General features: G+C 33.1%; 1 protein-coding gene across 1 annotated transcript; it reads right to left on the reverse strand.

Moving 5' to 3' along the window:
- Positions 1 to 14,842: 14,842 nt before the first annotated feature.
- Positions 14,843 to 15,443, reverse strand: LOC149202058 (GDSL esterase/lipase At3g48460-like). The gene is made up of 2 exons (XM_089401466.1): positions 15,212 to 15,443; positions 14,843 to 15,120 (listed from the first exon to the last, which is right to left on the reverse strand). The coding sequence occupies exons 1-2, from the start codon at positions 15,441 to 15,443 to the stop codon at positions 14,843 to 14,845; spliced, it is 510 nt and encodes a 169-aa protein (XP_089257592.1).
- Between the last annotated feature and the right edge of the window lie 3,082 nt (positions 15,444 to 18,525).

The following is an 18,525-nucleotide window of genomic DNA, read 5'->3' on the forward strand; positions in this document are numbered from 1 at the left end:
TCTAGTACTCGATCTTCAAGTGCAGTTTTTTCTTTGTGATGCAGATAACCCCAATTAATTAGTCATAGTAGCTTCCAGAAGACAATTTCTGTAATTTCCGCTGGTTTTGAACATCAAATAACCTTGTTCTTCGGTGTGGTTTTTACGCTCTTTCCAGTGCAGATGCAGATAGAGTAACAGTTTTAGCAGCACTACCAGCAATTGCATTTACTCGAGGAGAAGTGAGGATGTAGATAGAGTAACAGTTTTAGCAGCACTACCAATAGTTTCATTTTCTCGAGGGGAAGCACCGAGAAGTAAAGTAGTAGAGGTCAAAGCATTCCATAACCCATTTACCAAGTTGAACCAGTATCCAAGGTTGAATAGAACAAACTCATAATAGAACACTCTCCAGAAAGGGCGGAATAAGAGTTGGTTTGTCTGTTCTTGAACTTCCAATATTTTCTTTTGAATTTTCATGAATATTGATGCATTATAAATTAATACTGAAGTCTGTTTATGTTTGATTTAAAATTTACTTATGTTTTCTCTTGAATTTTTAGTGTTTAATTTTCAAATTTCTGTCTAAGTTTAGTCTAAAATTTATTCATATTTGCTTTACTGTCTAAAATTGATTGATATTTGCTTTACTGTCTATGTTTGGTCTAAAATTCATTCACGTTTTCTTTTGAGTTTTGGAATTTTCAAGAATATGGGAGGATTCTTTGCTTTACTGTCTATGTTTGGTCTAAAATTTATTCACGTTTTCTTTTGAATTTTGGAATTTTCAAGAATATGGGAGGATTCTTTGCTTTACTGTCTACGTTTGGTCTAAAATATATTCACGTTTTCTTTTGAATTTTGGAATTTTCAAGAATATGGGAGGATTCAAATTTCCAAGAATATTGGAGTATTAAATTATGTCTGTGTTTCTCTAAAATTAACTCATGTTTGGCTTCAGAATTTTATTAAATAATTTGTTGAAATACAAACATTTTTCATTCAATTCAAATTTACTTATGTTTGGCTCCAGAATTTTATTAAATAATTTGTTGAAATACAAACATTTTTCATTTAATTCTTTGCTTAATTATAATATTCTTCTTATAATTCCAGGATTAGGCTTAAAAAAATTGATATACATGTAAACTCAAAAGCCACAACTTCAAAATCTTTAATAAAAAATATTATACAAAACTCGACTCAAGCATATTCACAACGCTGCATGCACTGTGATTTAAATGAAAAGAATTTTAACTTCAATATCCTTAATAAAACGTGTTAGCCGAAACTCAACTAAATCAATCATATTTACAAAGTTGAATTCACTCTGATTTAAATGAAAATAAATTTAATTTGGCCCCCTAAAACAACAATTGTAACTCAAAAATTAACACTCTTGAAAAACCAGTTTCAATTTACAATCGCAACTCAAAAAATAACACTCTTGAAAAACCTGTTTCAGTTTACGCCTAGCCTCTCCTTCAGGTCTAAAACTTCCTTCATATGATCCAGGTACTTCAGGTGTCTTCTGCACATTTGTTTCTTCCTTTTTATACATTTCCTTTTTTCTAACCTTTTATGTACATTTTTTTTCCATTTCCTTTTTTTCAAACTTCTATTTATACCTGCCATTTCCTTTTGTCCAACCTGTAACAAATGCCTTTTTTTTCCATTTCTTTTTTTCGCACTTCTATTTATACCTGCTCGATTACTATATCTAAAGGGGCATCAACAGAGCAGTTGGTTGATTAGGCAGTTGCTATGGCTGATGATGCAGTAGCTATGGCACAAAAATGATTTGGTTATTTATGTTTTTCTTTCATGATGTTCGAGCCAACAGTGGTTTGCATCCCTGTCCACCTGTTTCAATGGTGCTTTGCATGGATGCCCATGTGTCAATCCATACTTTTTCCGTTAAATAACAAGATATCCGTGGTGTGATATGTTGGGGGGTTATAATCCAAGATAGTGGCTCCATTTAATAGACCATTCCAATAAGTTCAAGAATTCAAAAATCAATGCTGACTTGGAACATTTTTATAAAATTCATTTATATACATTGATTTTATATTAAAATAACCCTCTCATAATATTCAAAGTATCTTAGTAAATACTGAAAACAAGTGACGTGATTATATCAATTCATCCTCATGCCGTGAACGCATTGTTCATGAATGGTAGAAATATACTAATAAGTAGAGGACCAATGTCCTTGGGATTCCCCATTGGTTAATGTAATCGCACAGTGCATTGGGATTACTTATAAAAATATATATTTTTCAATATAAAATATTATTTTTATGATTTCGTGAATTTTTAAATATTTTATTATTGTTATTTTTGTTTTTGTTTTATTAGGGAAATTGGAGAGTATTGGATTCTAATTACAGTTCGTTAATTATTATAGTTTTTGTCTTTTAAATTATATATATAATTATATAAATATTTTGAAATTTTATTTACATTAAAAATTAAAGTAATTTAAATCAAATATATATATATATATATATATATATATATATATATATATATATATATATATATATATATATAACTTAACTTTATAACTCCACTTATTTAGTAAAAATGAAATGCATAATTATACATTTTTTTGTGTTACATATAATATAGTCAAATATATTGAAATTCATTGAAAGATTAAGTATATATAATTTTTTTAGTGTAAAATCTTTTATATTTTATGATGTTATTGGTTTTATTGAAGTTTGAACATAATAAATTGTAATATGTTGTTTCCTAAAAAATGGATGATGTAAAGAATTAATATTTAATATCAAAAACTTGTACAAATAATGTAAAAAATTTAAGAATTTCTAACTTAAAAATATTGTAAAAGATTTAAGAATTCCCAAGTTAAAAATATCCAGATCAATTACATAATTGCAAAATCAATAAAAACACTACTCTTTTCTTCAAAACACTGCACTGCATTATGAATAATGAAAAATGTCTTATAGTTTAGGTGGTGAACATCTTTGCTAGTTTTTAAATCTGAATTAAGTCTTAAAAATATTTATATTTTTATGTGTAGTAGCATGCATCTATTTTAACTATTATATTATTTAATGTTAATAAAGATAAAATAAAATTATATATCCATTTTAACCATTATATTATTTAATCATTATATTATTTAATCTTAATAAAGATAAAAAAAAATTAAACAAAATATTTTGTTCACATAAATATATATAAACTTTTATTAAAAAAAAAACAAAAACAAAAACAAAACCATTATTTTTCATTGTGCCTAAAAAGTAGGAAACTTTTCCCTAGCATTCCAATAAAACCATGGAAGAGATCTCCCAATGCACTAAGCTTGATATATAAAGCTTTTATTATATAATTTTATATGCTTTTATTATATAATTTTATTTTATTTTAAATATATATTTATACGTTTGGGAAAAATATTAAAAATACACATATGTGTGACTAAGACATATGCACTGAAACCATGGAAGAGATCTCCCAATGCACTAAGCTTGATATATAAAGCTTTTATTATATAAATTTATATGCTTTTATTATATGCTTTTATTTTATTTTAAATATATATTTATAGGTTTGGGAAAAATATTAAAAATACACATATGTGTGACTAAGACATATGCACTGAAGAATAAGACATCAAATTTTTCTCACCATAATATTCAAAATATGTCAATAAATATTGAAATCTGTTTCAACTAATCAGTTGGTCTAACTAAAACAAAATCCATAGGTTTCGAATAAAACCCAATTGCATATTAAATTCCGCACATCACCATCGATTTGACAGCTCTAGGTGAACTATTTCAGTTTCATTTCAAATCGGACAGTATACAATCCATTTGTGTTGTCCTTGCAGACCCGGCAGGGACTACCGCCACGGCAGTGGCTCCTTGTTAACAATATACGTTTAGAAATATTATAAAATATTTGGAATTAATAGATTTTGGAAAATATCGTAGAATGAGTGATGATATTGAACTTATATCTATAGATCACATTCTATGCATTCTGGGAATGTCGAAGGAAATTTTCATTGAATGACTTCATTGATGTAAGCTTTTTAACAACTATCAAAGGATGACTTAGAGTATATAAATCGATGCGATGCAAATAAAGACGAAGAAATGTTGACAATCAAATCACCTATTTTAACAACTCTCTTTCTTAAATATTTTTATATGGTGCATTACATTTAATGATTTTACAATTTTATGTTGTATAAATGGAAGTGAGAAAGTTTGATCTGTGCGTTAAGTTTCACCTCCCAATCATAGATATTTAATTAGGATATCCTCTTAAACTATTTCGAAATCTTTTATTATGTAATTTATTATTTTAAATCTAAAGTTATCAGCATAGTGCTCAAAACAATGTTGACAATGAAATCACCTATTTTAACAACTCTCTTTCTTAAATATTTTTATATGGTGCATTACATTTAATGATTTTACAATTTTATGTTGTATAAATGGAAGTGAGCAAGTTTGATCTGTGCGTTAAGTTTCACCTCCCAATCATAGATATTTAATTAGGATATCATTGGGAGAGGTTTTTTGACTTGTACTAGGCAGTGATCTTCTTGTTTTTTCTGATCTATTGGATCTATTTATTTATTTTTTCTGTTAGCTGCCGATCTTTGCTAGATCTTAGCCATTTCTTATGCATTGGTTGGGATCTTCCATTTCTTGTGTCCTCCCATAAGTTCAGTCTCTTCTGGGGGTGCTAGCTGGGATGGATCGATCTCTACGGAAAAGGAGGTGGATTTACTTTAGGGATACTCTCTTCTTTTCCTCTTCAAGTTCTTAAGGTGGAGATGGAGGTTGGTTATCTTCAAGTTCCCTTTTGGACCTAAGGTTGATTTCTTAGATCTCCATAGCATAGGAACAGTAAGATGTCTCTCCAATGTAGACTTGTTGTGCTTGCTCATTATTCGGGTTCAGATTAGGTTGAGCATGCATCTGAGGTTGCTTGGTTGGGGCGGGATGAGTGATTTGTGGTTGAGGTGGAGGTGAAGCAGTAAAGTAGGAGGTTGGTTAAGTTGAGGCCTCCACCCATGTGATGGGTTATTCCATTTAGGAGGTTGGGAAACATATGGCTGAAATGGTTAATTGACATGTTGGGGAGGATATTGAGGGGCATCAAGCCAAGGAGGAGGTGTGGAACGTGATGGATGAGGGGAATAGTACTATGGTGGAAAGGGTGCATTCTGGTAGGGATGGTATTAAGAGTAAGATGCACCTTGCATGCCCTGCTGGTATGGACGAGGTCCTTGAGGCCTCCTTTGATTTATAAAGCAGAGTTGCTCAGCCCCACCTTCCGCCCCTTCGTATACAACTTTTAAACAAATAAAATAAGGGTATTTATCTGTGGCATGGTTCTCCTCACAGATTGAGGAGACCTGTACAACATGTAATGGGCATTCATTTCTGGGTTTCCTTTTAGTTCATTTAGGGCATAAAATAACTAGGGCTCTCTCTGCTTCCTTTGGTTTCCTCTTCATTTGCATGGTATCCATTTGCAAAGAAAAGGCACATAAATTTCACTTTTAAAGTCTTCCAACATGTTCCTAATCTCATTCTTGATGGATGTTGTGGAAGGGGAGGAATTGATCAAGCCTTGACTAGCCCTACCCTTCTTTCTATTGGCCCTAGAGGGAATTTTGAACAATGCTTTGATGCCGTCATAGGATAAATGATAGATATCTGCCCGAGACAACATGTTGATGTTTTCCAGCATGTCCTCCCTAATCCCTCAAAGAAGAACTAGCTTGAGTGATTCAGGATCAAGGGTGCATCTGGCCCTCCTATAACTGAGTTGAAATCTCTCCTCATAGTCTTCCAAGGATTCATCATGTCCAAGAGTCATTCTAAATATTTATTCCTTGGTTTATTTGGACCTACAGTAGTCCCTACACTTGTCATTAAAAGCTTGTTGAATTTGAACCTAGGTAGTGGCGTTATCCCCAGGCAGACCCATAAACCAGCCCAAGGCTGCATCCTTAAGGGTAGATGGGAATAAATTCAACTTCTGGTCATTAGAGGCATAGTCATAGGTCCTACAGGTAACGAAAATTTAAACATAAAGGTATCAAGATCCTTAGAGGCTAATCCATGAAAGTGTGGAATGGAATTAGGGCCGATATTCTCCATTCTAGCCTCTCCACTAGTCTCTATGATAGGGAAAAAAATCATTGTTCCTATTTCCAGCCATGGTTTGGGTAGGTGAAGTGGGTACTTCTCCTTCCCGAATAGGTTCTTCAAATATCTCAGGTTTCTCACCTAGAGGGTCTTCTAACACCCCTAGAGTCAGAGAGGGAAGCTCGCAGTCACCGGAGAAGAGTGAAGGTTGACTACTTGAGGGGGTGGGGGTGTTCGGTAAGAATTTTCCTTGGGTATCTCTATTCCTACGAGGTATGAAAGGAATTTTTCTCTTTTGTTTTTATGTTGCTTTTTCAAAACTGTATGTAAAACATAAAACAATGTTGAAGCATATATAACATCTACCTAGACACCTCCCCGACAATGACGCAAGAAAGTGGTGAGACCTGGTATTGCACCAAGAGTTCTGCAACTCCCAAGGGCTCCTCAACTCTATTTATCAACCGAAGGTTCGTACACACTTCGAGGTGAGAATGCTATATACACAGTAGATGGGATTCTACTCATGCCACCCTCAATTAGGAAATTTGATCAATAGTTCTCCAAGACCATTCTTCCTACTGAATTAGAAGGAAAAATAACTAATGAAGGTGCAACTTAGAACCTACCTTTAATGATCAAAAGGAAAATTCTTTTTGAACTTCAACTTGTAAATGTTATTGAATCAATTCATGAAAATATAAGAGCTACACTACTTGTAGATAAGGAACTACATTATCTTGCAATCAACCATCTAGCTACCAAATACACTTGCAGACAAGAAGCTAACCCACCAAATTATAACTCAAGATTCCATTTATCATCTATATAGCTCACACTTGCATATATACCAATGTTTTATTTGTGCCAAATCTGTAATAAAGAAAGTCATGCTATCTTATTTTGACGTAAAGGAAAATGATGGTTGGAGTGGCTTAGGTGCTTCCCTTGATCATTGAGTCACAGTTGGGGGCCAACCTACTTCTAAACTAAGTCCAAATTGCATAAAAGGTCAAAATAAGTGGAGAAAGAGGACGCTACATGTATGTTATAGAAGGCTGCGACAGGTACCCTATATTGCTACTTGAAGGCCTGTAATTCTATAGGAAGGTTGCCGAGAAGATTTAGGAGGTAGGAATGATGGGTTCCAGGGATGGAAAGGTGGATGGAGGTTGAGGTAAATGGATTAAACTTGACCAACACCCCTATCCAAGTTCAAATCCTTTCGAAGGCCTGTTTTGAACTAGGAGAGCTTCTCACGGTGATCTAAGAGGCTGATCTCAAGAACATAACTTTGAAGATAGAATTTGAGCTTCATAAAAGATGCCGAGGAAGTCCAAGATGGATGTGGTGAAAGGCCCCTTTCTTGAAGATACAAATATCCCTGCAACATCACATGCATATACCCTTTCATCATTGAAAAATGAAACAACTAATAGTGGAAAGGATGAGTTGAATTTAAATGTGATCTAATCTGTGTCAAAAACTCCGATCCAGTCAATGAATCAACTCCTAAGCTATATTAAGCCCATGAAAAACAATATGAATAACATAGACCTTCTTCCAAGAAATCATAAACATAGTATTTTTGGACTGTGATTGTAGATCCTTCCATTCGTGCTCCCATGGGAGAGATGAGATAGAGGTCACAATCACAAGATTTTTAAGGGTTATTTTCTAATGAAATGCAGAAAACTAATAAACACTTTGAACTAAAAAGAAATACCAATACACAAGAGGGGCCTAAGCCATTGGGTTTGGGCCCAAACCCAAGAGCCTCAACCCTCTAGAGATAACTTAGTGATTAACCAGTAACAAGCTTATCATTATCATTGCATCAATGTCAAATGACCTCGAGATGATGAGAGAGTGTGTGGTGATCTTGGGCTCATTGAAGGAGTTAAGGAGGTGGAAAACCTCCTAGAATCTCTCCCCGTTGTCTACTCCCAGCCCATACATGTAAATTACCCAAAAAATCCTCTGTTTCCTCCAATTAAACCATATTAGGTTACATGACATAGAAAAACATCTTTTACCCTTCTCACTAGGCATAATAAAACAAAAATTATAAATAAATGTGAGAAAGACATAGTTCCAAAGATGGAGGATGACATTATGACCCTTATGATGCACCTATTTTTGAGCCTCATCAATTTTCATGGTACAATTTATTATGGTTTGACATATGTCTCAAACGGTGATATACAATTGTACGGATATACAGATGCAGATTGGGCAGGGAGCGTTGAAGACAAAAATAGTACTTCCGAAGGTTTCTTTAGCTCGGGATACTCTATGATTCGTGGATGAGTAGGAAGTGAAATGTATTGCACTTAACACTGCTGAGGCAGATTATATTGCATCCATTCTAGCGAGTTGTGAAGTAGTGTGGCTTTGGGAGTTACTCACAAGACTATTTGATCAGGTGCTAGAACCGACTGTGATATATTGTGACAATCAAAGCTGTGTTAAGTTGATAGATAATCCAATTTTCCATGACAATTTGAAGTACATCGAGATCAAGTACCAATTCATTCATGACATAGTGCAGAAGGGAGAAGTGAATCTCTAATATGTCTCTACTAATGAGCATATCATTGATATACTTAGAAAGCCTTTGTCCAGATAGTATTTTGTATACTTCAGGGACAATCTTGGACTTATTGAGAATGTTTGTCTCAGTGAGAGGGAGTGCTCATGAGATAACATCATGGATCGACATTCTTCCTATGTCAAGTATATTGACCCTAATTGGCGAGAATGGTCCAATAGAGGATAATTGTTCTTCTTTTGTAATGTATGTTGACACAAATTAGGAAGAATATTCCTGGAGCATGAGGATCAGTTAAAATAAGTCCCTAAATTACTTAGATAAAATGTGGCCTTTGGAGATTTACCATGCATGAAAGACATTGAACCGAATAATGGTGAACCAAGATTAGTCTGTATACCATATGCGAAAAAGACTGGAATTATGGTTACTAGTTGATGCTAAATGATGTACCATGTGTTAAGAGTATCAACCAAGATTTTGGTGAGGATATACCATAGGTCAGAGGTATTGACTAGAATTATTAATTGGTTGAGGTTGTTGATTTACCACATGTCAAAGATGTTTGACCAGATTATGGTAATTAGTGGATGCTATTGGTTTACCATGTGTCAAAATTGCTCACCTATTCATGGTAATAGAATAATGATGATGATTTTCTATAGCTTTCTGTTAGAGAATTTTGTCAACAAAATAACGTCTGCGTAGTTATTACGAATACCTCCCTAGTTAAGAGGAGTGCTGAATCTTGTAGCCATGGTTGGCCTTTATAATTTATATTTTATCCCTTGAAGTATATAATGTAGTTCTATGATATCTTCTTCATGTCATTTTTTCCCTTGAAAGAATTAATATAAGACACATTGTTCATGTCGATATCAAGAAAGAAATTTTGAAATTTTGAATTCTGATTTTTTGGCTCCAAATTTTTCAATTCGGTCCTCCTTAATGTCAAGTCTGCTCTAGTGAAGAGACACCCATTCATAGAGACAAAACATTATATATAGAGAACTTAACCTCCTCCACAAGTCACGATTCGATTTCTCACACAGGTAGAAATATTTTGGGCATCCAATCGAAGAAGAACGACAATGAAGAAGGAAAATAAGGACAAATTCACATCAAGAACATTTATCGATTTATATACGTTGAACATGTGACTTTCTAGGAAGTTTTTGGGTAACAGGCCGACTTCTAGGATGTAGGTCCAAAATTCTGGGCATAACATTTTGGGTAGCAGGGTCGAGTTTCTGGGCATATTCTAGGAGGATGAAATTCAGCCTAGGAAGATTCGAGAGGGCTGAAGTTGAAGGGAAATATTTTGACTTGATAAAAGGGTTGTTTGACTAGCTTTGACCATAACATTGTTGGTCAGTTTGACCTCATAGTTGACTAGTGAGAGGGAGTGCTCATGAGATAACATCATGGATCGACATTCTTCCTATGTCAAGTATATTGACCCTAATTGGCGAGAATGGTCCAATAGAGGATAATTGTTCTTCTTTTGTAATGTATGTTGACACAAATTAAGAAGAATATTCCTGGAGCATGAGGATCAGTTAAAATAAGTCCCTAAATTACTTAGATAAAATGTGGCCTTTGGAGATTTACCATGCATGAAAGACATTGAACCGAATAATGGTGAACCAAGATTAGTCTGTATACCATATGCGAAAAAGACTGGAATTATGGTTACTAGTTGATGCTAAATGATGTACCATGTGTTAAGAGTATCAACCAAGATTTTGGTGAGTATATACCATAGGTCAGAGGTATTGACTAGAATTATTAATTGGTTGAGGTTGTTGATTTACCACATGTCAAAGATGTTTGACCAAATTATGGTAATTAGTGGATGCTATTGGTTTACCATGTGTCAAAATTGCTCACCTATTCATGGTAATAGAATAATGATGATGATTTTCTATAGCTTTCTGTTAGAGAATTTTGTCAACAAAATAACATCTGCGTAGTTATTACGAATACCTCCCTAGTTAAGAGGGAGTGCTGAATCTTGTAGCCATGGTTGGCCTTTATAATTTATATTTTATCCCTTGAAGTATATAATGTAGTTCTATGATATGTTCTTCATGTCATTTTTTCCCTTGAAAGAATTAATATAAGACACATTGTTCATGTCGATATCAAGAAAGAAATTTTGAAATTTTGAATTCTGATTTTTTGGCTCCAAATTTTTCAATTCGGTCCTCCTTAATGTCAAGTCTGCTCTAGTGAAGAGACACCCATTCATAGAGACAAAACATTATATATAGAGAACTTAACCTCCTCCACAAGTCACGATTCGATTTCTCACACAGGTAGAAATATTTTGGGCATCCAATCGAAGAAGAACGACAATGAAGAAGGAAAATAAGGACAAATTCACATCAAGAACATTTATCGATTTATATACGTTGAACATGTGACTTTCTAGGAAGTTTTTGGGTAACAGGCCGGACTTCTAGGATGTAGGTCCAAAATTCTGGGCATAACATTTTGGGTAGCAGGGTCGAGTTTCTGGGCATATTCTAGGAGGATGAAATTCAGCCTAGGAAGATCCGAGAGGGCTGAAGTTGAAGGGAAATATTTTGACTTGATAAAAGGGTTGTTTGACTAGCTTTGACCATAACATTGTTGGTCAGTTTGACCTCATAGTTGACTAGCAATATTAGGAATATCTCTTGTTGAATTGAATAATTTATCTAAGTAAATTTTGCTCGGTTTTCCCAGGGTAAATATGTTCTCTTTGTGCATTCTGATATCTATTGTCCTTGTGAGTTGATGGTTGAATTTCCGAAGTATAACTTCTTAATGATAAAATTGAATTGTTAAAAGGAGATCTACATTATTAGAAGTAATTATCCGTATTTAATAAATTAGTGCTTGTATCTATTGCACTTGAAAAATAGACATGATCATGTCTCTATGGTCTTGGAAAAGTACTTCCAAAATTCCTTATGAGCTACACATATTGCTGCTTGTAATAGTTTCCAAGACCATGTTTTGCAAACAATTTATTCATTTATATCCTAGCATGTTTTTCATGTCATGATATATGGGAAATGGTAAACTTAAATATCATACTCAACATAAACTCAATGAAATTTTACTTGGCATCTAATGGTCTTGGTAAACATGTTACTTGGTAAATTTTCCATTTATTATTAAGGATCTGCATAAGGATATACAAATGCATGATTTGTATTCTAGCTTTGGTGCAAGAATGCAAATTTAGTCATATCCGTCTATATATGTTTGAATACAAATATACTGTGAATGAAGATTTTTTATTATTATAAACAATGGACAAGATTAAGGGCTAAAGACCAAATTTGAAAAGGGGTTTAACAGGTTTATAAAATCCATGGCTAAAGAGATGGAAATGACCAAGGATCAAATTTAAGGAGCTTAATTTATTTCGAGTTTGTGCCTATTTTTCATAGATATAAGGTTCTCACAATTAGGTTGTTATTCAAATTACATGCTTAATAAAAGGTGTTAGTTAGTTAGGGGGCGATTCTATGCAATGGTCTTGCTAAACAAGTTATATGATATCATTTCCACTTAATAACATGTAAATGGATGATTCACATTATAGCTGAGTGCAAACTTCATAACTTTTGTTATGTGTTTGCAATCATGATTAGATAACTGCGACAATGACATGATAAATTGTTGTGATTTTCTTGAAGGATATACTTTGTTGAAATTGTGCATATAGTTAATGCAAGACTCTATTCTATATCCTCAAATCAAAATTATGCTAATAAACCAAAAAGAAATAGCAAGTAGAAAATGTTTGTGCCAGTCAACATCATGGTAATGAGTCTAATGAAGTGGTAAAACATGACATGTGGCATCTCATCCAGTGATTTGGATTTAAACAGGAACACCACAAATTACAGATATAACCATAAATACAAAGATGCAAAATCACCCTCAAAATTGGGGATATTTTAGAGAAGTTTGGTTGGCATGTATGCCATGCAAAATCATGCAAGAGAGGATCAATTATTGGTTGGCTCAAATCAAGGAGGTTCAAACTAGCCATAAACAAAAGAAAAGTCCGAGTTGTGTACATTGTGGTGGTCATTACTATATTGTTTCCATTGGTGGGACCCACGTTATTTATGCCATTAACACCAAAATTACTTCCATTGTTAGCACCCACAATAGGGTTGATACCTTCCATACTGGAAATAGGTTGGGGTTTTTTGGATGTCTAATCTGATAGGATTGGTGTGCATGAATTCAGACATTCATAGAAGTCTAAGCGACCTCTTGGAAGATGAAAACTAAGGGTTAAAAAACCATGTATTAATATGTAAACCTTGGGAATAGAATGCAATCAGATGAGTTATTCTTCTCACTCAAATTTAATTTCAATAAGCTACGTATTCGATTTTTAATTAATGGTAGCTTGAAACTCTATTATTAATTCTTCAATCTAAAAAAAATTATTAAGAAATTTTCTCAAGACAATATAACTTAGATTAAAAATATAAAAAATAATGTGAAATCTATGAAAACTGAGAGTTCCAAAGTTCAAATCCCCTTGATTGTGACCATGTTTATGGAGAGGAGGATAGGCTACAAACCCCTAGAGGTTTACTAGTAGCTACTTGTAAAATGATCCTTGTAAGCCAATTCCTCTAGTTTTCCCATCTAGAAAGCACGATCCTTGTAAGCCAATTGTATTAGGGATTTCCCTAAGTTAAATTCAAGTGGAACAAAGAGAGGGAAAGGCCATTGATGACCACTATTATATCAATAATTGAATTTACAATCATGAGGTATACTATACCCAATCTCTAGCATACCAATATTATCCAAATCATTTTGATAACATATTGTAACATATCCAGCTGTCTAATTAAGCTACAATATAGATCATCGCATTAGATTTATAGGTAAATATATTTTTTCATTTGGAAATACTATTTTTCATTACAAAATAGTTAGAGTACCCATATACACTTTAATACATTTAACTAAATAAATATTCATTATAATACAGGGTATAATAATAGTTACTACATGGGAAATTAAAATGAAATATATAGCTGGCCTTTTACCATACGAATCAATTATAATGAATATAATGAATTAATCATCCAATTAAAGGATATGCTTTATTTGAGAATGACCATGCTTGGTGTATCTCCATAGAGAAAACTAGTAATTGTTGACAAAATGAAAGATGATGTCATTTGACTTTGCAATGATGATTAATATATGAACAAGGATAGCATACTCTTGAGGATATGTCTACATGTTCGATTCCTTGGATTGATGACTTTCTTTTGGATTAATTTAAAAGAGTATTTAGCAGCTTTTAAGGTTGATTGTGGTTAAAGTATCAATGGCAAAATGAAATATAATATTTTCTAATAATATGATAACTAAACCACATTTATTTTGATTCTATTTCATATAAGTTTTTATTTCTAAGATATAAACCACTGTATTCAAAATTTTATTGATTTATACTTGATTAACTAGAAGGAATAATTATTGTAATTAGATCTACGGATATCCAAATCCAATAAATACTATATTCAATTCTTAATGTAATATAACATTGTAATGATTTGAAATAATTATTTTTTTATTCTTAAAATTAACAAAGAACCAACTTATTTTATCCCAAAAAATAACAAAATGTAAATAAAAAAATGTAACTCAAATTAAAAAACATAAAAAATAAATAATAATTTAAACAATAATATAATTTAAATAAAAAATATAACTCAAATTTAAAAGCGTTATAATAATTTTTTATTTCAGAATACCACTATACAATTAAAAATATTATTATTATAAAAAATCCGCCATTGAAATACAAATGAAAATGAAAGAAATAGGGACTCAAATTAAATATTATTATTATAAAAAATCCCCCATTGAAATACAAATGAAAGAAATAGGGACTCAAATTCAAAAGTCCTATTGAGATTTGACATTCAATGCAGAATACATATTAATAGCGAATACAAAATATTAACTGGTGGCTGCATCACAAAGGCGACATTCAATGCAGAATACATATTAATAGCGAATACAAAATATTAACTGGTGGCTGCATCACAAAGGCCATTACCAGAGATTTGACATATTTCACTCCAGAATACATATAAACCGCCATTACAAAACATTCTCATAAGGTGGTTCCCTGGTGGCTGGCTGCATCACAAAGGCCATTATCAGAGATTTTCATCATGTCACTGAAAGGTGGTTGAGTATATTGGGCTTTGTTGATGATGAATTGTGAAATAATTTTGTATGCGGCTTCAGTGAAATGTATTCCATCCCAACTGATGGCTCTTTCTGGATTTGAGCATGCTAACACTCCTGTTGTCCCACACGTATGCATGATATCAAAATTAAAAAGTTCTCCAGTTCCACAGCAAGACTGAAATGTATTAGCGGTAAAACCTGCATCATTTCAACATTGTCATTACACTACACTAATCCAATCCAGAATGTATATGAGTTTATTAACCGAATCCAAAATTTCCGTACGTACCGTATGCTGCATGGTTCTTGATTATTTCCATAAACATATTATAGTAGTCCGCATACACCAATATGGCGTGTGGATATTGAATCCTTAGCTGCTCTAGTGTCTCCTGCAACGCTGTGTTATGATCCTGGGAGAGTTGGTTATATGATGCTAGGCATCCATTTTCATCATAATCGGAGTTCCTCGGATAAGGGTCTAGAGTAAGTATGGCGGGCAAACATCCCAGAGGTGGCATTCCTTGGACAAATATGTACTGGGCTCCTTCTTCTATCAATGCCTGATTGAATATTTTTGTAACTATGTTTGCATTGTAAGCTGATAGAAAAAATCCAATGGTAGTATTATGTAAGCTATTGTAGAATGGACATGGGAAGATCCAGAGAATCCATGAATATGAGGTGTTTGTGATTATACCAAATTGAGTGAAAAGAAAGGAGCTATACTACTTCCTTTTTATTTATTGTTTCGAATAATTAGAGGAGTTAGTTAGAGTGTGAAGGAATCATGTAGCTAATGTGGAGCATATTTAAAATGAACTATAGTGATAATGTTAGGCGACCTCAGGCACAAGATGGAAGGGATTTCCAAGAATCTTCAATGTTGTTATGATTATAAGTATTGTCAATAACAACATTGCACGAGTTAAGGAAGAAGTAATGCATGGTGCTGCGTGTTCTTTCCCTCAATTTCATATAATTTGTCAGTCTACACTACATTAGTTTGTTGGTCATAGAAATCATACTTGTATTCAAAAGGGGAGAGATATAGTTCCCACTTCACATTTTACTTTCCCTTTTCATATTTATCTCAAGATTTTCGGAAGGATAATTCCTATGCTTTATGGTCAATTCCTGAAATAACCTCTTGATTGCCTCAAAAGAGAACTTAACAATGACATCAGAAAAATAAAGCATATGGATAATGCTTTCCATCTTTATTTTGATTGACCGTAAGGCTATAAATAGATTCGTTTCCCCTTAGGTTTTACTCATATGGTATAGTATCCCATGAGCATGACGCTTTTAATCTATTTGAATGACATATGCAATAAAGAAGTTTGTAGGTCCTCTTGTCGAGAATTTTGTAGTAGACATTACGTGTCCAACTCATATGAGTTTATATAGAAAAATGGTCAAAACTTATGAATTGATAATGGGCATGGATTGGTTTTTGAGTGTCACATAGTGAAGAATGGTAATGTTAATGGTTTAGAATAATCAATTAATATTCGTAGAATTAAATGAAATATTTCCGTGTGTTTATCCCATAAATGAAAGTGAACAAGTGTTTGCAGAAATGTTGTAGGATTTATTCGATTAAACTAAACAATAACCCTTCCTTGGAACAACATAGTATGTTGTGTGGTTTGAAATATTGATTTCCCCATTTGTTACTTGAATTCCATTTGATGAAAAACATTGAGTTAATGAATGAATGAACACTCCTAAGCATAATGGATTAAGCATACAATTAAAAGATATGCTTTATTTGAGGATGGTCATGCTTGGTGTGTTTGCATAGAGAAAACTAGTGATCTTTGGAAAAATGAAAGATGATGTCTTTTGATTTTGCAATGGTTATAAATATATGAACAAGGAGATTATACTCCCAAGGATATGTATACACGCTGGATTCCTTGGACTATTGACATTTTCAATAAAATAAAAAAAAGGATATAGTAGTTTCTAATATTTCTTGTGGTATTCGTATCAATAACATAGGTTTAAAGTGGAAGACCACCCCAAAAATATCTTCAAAACATGATATTGACACTATGAATTTTTGGGGGGCACCATGTATGTGGACTAATGCCCCCACAACTTAAAAATTTAAAAATGAATGATACGTTTCAAATATGATTGATGGCAGTTTCAAATAATAATTTAAAATGTAGTTTTGTAAAATGTGGTTGTGCCGATAATAATAATTGTAGACTGAATTGACTTATGTTTGATATAATCTATAAACATCAGAATATCACTCCATTGCTGCTCCTTAAGGTTCACAAGGCTTGAGGAGAACATCAACATGGATCTCTATGATGTGATATGATCATAGTACTCTCAAATCCATTCTCTCATTTGTGTTTTCATGGAGTAAAAGACACTTAGGTTTGGCTTGCTCAGATTGATCCTAACATTCCACTAATTTTATCTGCAGATCATCATCCTTGCAGTTTCAGTGTCCTGGCCTGGGCACTATTCCTTAGTGCTAATTTTTCCATTTCCACCAATTGTGAAATTTGGCTGCCAACCCATTCATTTCCTGCATAATCCAATTGTGGAATATAACCAATTTTGGTTTAGCTTCCAAATCTGGAGAGACCCTGCTGCTGACCCTTTCATGTCGTTTAAACATATGATTGTGGTGCTTTCTATATAACCAAAGGACCTTTTAAAACATATGTTTGTAGAAATTTTCATCATTGAACTTAAACTGAAAGCCATTGGTTGCTTAACACTCAAGACCATCGCATAAATGGTCCTGGGTGCCCATTTATATGATAACCCCTAGGGATAAATCACCATGCATTATTATTCTGTGCTTGTGGTCATATAATGCACAAAAAAGGAAGTCTAGGTGCTTTACCTTAGCCCTCGACCTTCCTTTTGGGATTACGTGTCCATTGGGGGTCCCTCCTTTAATAATGCACCAATCCGAAGCACTGACATGCATGAGTTATCCATGAGTGAATCTTCAGTTATCTGAAAATATCAGTTGTTACATGCATGCAAGCATTAACAAACAGAATCTCATTAATTTAACAACTTGTTAAATTAATCTAAGTGGACTTGACTCAGTTAACTGAGCCAACTAATTACAACTCATCCTCATCCTTTAACTGATGGTTAAATCCCTCAATCAAAGGAGAAACTAAGACTTCAAGTTCATAATTCCTTAACTAGTTAACTCAAACTGAATTAATTAATTAATTTACAAACTGCTGTTAATATCAAATTTGAATTTTACTTCCTATTTTAGTCCAGGGACTAAATAAAAATAGGAATCCATCCTAAACTGCTAAAAATAGAACTTCTATTTTTAGCACTTCCATTTTTCATTCCTTGTTTCCCAATCCAGCACTAGTACCCAAACTGCTATTTTTAACACTTCTATTTTTAGTAATTTCTTGTTGCCATTTTCAACATGACCATCATTGGTGGCCACATATCTTTAACTACTAGAAAGGTTCCTAAGCATGATTAAATACCAAGCAAGGGGTTTTGAGGAAGAAGGTGTTATGGCCTAAATCTACCTCAGGCTAAGAAAGGCAGGTTTAGGGTAACATCAAACTACGCTTAACCTGGTAGCTAGCC

This window comes from Pinus tabuliformis, chromosome 2_1 (assembly GCF_031772625.1).
Source record: "Pinus tabuliformis cultivar Carrire ecotype Pingquan chromosome 2_1, CPIR1, whole genome shotgun sequence".
Lineage (NCBI taxonomy): Eukaryota > Viridiplantae > Streptophyta > Pinopsida > Pinales > Pinaceae > Pinus > Pinus tabuliformis.

Coding starts and splice junctions, on each gene's coding strand:
- LOC149202058 (XM_089401466.1), bottom strand. CDS start 15,443: ATGCCACCTCTGGGATGTTTGCCCGCCATACTTACTCTAGACCCTTAT. Junction 15,121..15,211: donor CAAGAACCATGCAGCATACG/GTACGTACGGAA, acceptor GAAATGATGCAG/GTTTTACCGCTAATACATTT.